Here is a 1,782-nt window from a genome sequence, read left to right as displayed (position 1 = left end):
CGCTATTTAAGGGACGCCCTTCTTTTTTGGGGGGGGGGGGCTCCATATTAGGGGGAGGAGCCTCCATTGCTGTGCAGCAGAACCCCAAAGGGGATTCTGATAAAGTCGATCACATTCCGGCCCGTCCAGGATTTGTATTATCGCAGGAGGAGGAGCCAACTACACGGGCCGAGCCGGGGTCCCCCCTCCCAGGAGACACAAACACTTCCTACCTCATGATGAAGTCGTGGCCGTCGATGTCCTTCCCGTAGCCGGAACCGCGCAGGTTTCCCGAATTACCGACCACGGCGCAGCGGCGGCACACCAGCGAGTTGTTCTGCTTGTACGGGTTCTGCCGGGGAATGATCTGGAAGAGCTGCGACAAGACCTCCGACGTGTTCAGAAACCTGAACTGCGGCTGCAGCATCTAGACAGAGAGGACACGGGGTCACTTACCCCACAGAGGGTCACTTACCCCACACACAGGGGTCACTTACCCCACACACACACACAGGGGTCACTTACCCCACAGAGGGTCACTTACCCCACACACAGGGGTCACTTACCCCACACACACACACAGGGGTCACTTACCCCACAGAGGGTCACTTACCCCACACACAGGGGTCACTTACCCCACACACACACACAGGGGTCACTTACCCCACAGAGGGTCACTTACCCCACACACAGGGGTCACTTACCCCACACACACACACAGGGGTCACTTACCCCACAGAGGGTCACTTACCCCACACACAGGGGTCACTTACCCCACACACACACACAGGGGTCACTTACCCCACAGAGGGTCACTTACCCCACACACAGGGGTCACTTACCCCACACACACACACAGGGGTCACTTACCCCACAGAGGGTCACTTACCCCACACACAGGGGTCACTTACCCCACACACACACACAGGGGTCACTTACCCCACAGAGGGTCACTTACCCCACACACAGGGGTCACTTACCCCACACACACACACAGGGGTCACTTACCCCACAGAGGGTCACTTACCCCACACACAGGGGTCACTTACCCCACACACACACACAGGGGTCACTTACCCCACAGAGGGTCACTTACCCCACACACAGGGGTCACTTACCCCACACACACACACAGGGGTCACTTACCCCACAGAGGGTCACTTACCCCACACACAGGGGTCACTTACCCCACACACACACACAGGGGTCACTTACCCCACAGAGGGTCACTTACCCCACACACAGGGGTCACTTACCCCACACACACACACAGGGGTCACTTACCCCACAGAGGGTCACTTACCCCACACACAGGGGTCACTTACCCCACACACACACACAGGGGTCACTTACCCCACAGAGGGTCACTTACCCCACACACAGGGGTCACTTACCCCACACACACACACAGGGGTCACTTACCCCACAGAGGGTCACTTACCCCACACACAGGGGTCACTTACCCCACACACACACACAGGGGTCACTTACCCCACAGAGGGTCACTTACCCCACACACAGGGGTCACTTACCCCACACACACACACAGGGGTCACTTACCCCACAGAGGGTCACTTACCCCACACACAGGGGTCACTTACCCCACACACACACACAGGGGTCACTTACCCCACAGAGGGTCACTTACCCCACACAAGAGGGGTCACTTACCCCACACACACAGGGGTCACTTACCCCACACACACAGAGGTCCCTTACCCCACACACACAGGGGTCACTTACCCCACACACACAGGGGTCACTTACCCCACACACACAGGGGTCACTTACCCCACACACACA

At 58.1% G+C, this 1,782-nt stretch overlaps 1 protein-coding gene across 1 annotated transcript in view; it reads right to left on the bottom strand.

Annotated features, from left to right (window-relative positions):
• The window catches only part of ST3GAL2 (ST3 beta-galactoside alpha-2,3-sialyltransferase 2), a gene marked incomplete at its 5' end in the record, with an annotated part of 6,347 nt that overhangs the window by 3,534 nt on the left and 1,031 nt on the right, over positions 1-1,782 (bottom strand). The window contains one exon of the mRNA XM_018575232.1: positions 213-406. Coding sequence (XP_018430734.1) covers positions 213-406 — 194 coding nt within the window. The remainder of the gene's footprint in view (positions 1-212; positions 407-1,782) is intronic.

The sequence above is a fragment of the Nanorana parkeri genome, unplaced genomic scaffold, assembly GCF_000935625.1.
Source record: "Nanorana parkeri isolate BGI_ZX_2015 unplaced genomic scaffold, ASM93562v1 scaffold3667, whole genome shotgun sequence".
Taxonomy (NCBI): domain Eukaryota; kingdom Metazoa; phylum Chordata; class Amphibia; order Anura; family Dicroglossidae; genus Nanorana; species Nanorana parkeri.
The sequence above is the reverse complement of the archived record's forward strand: the minus strand, read 5'-3'. Positions and strand labels throughout refer to the sequence as shown.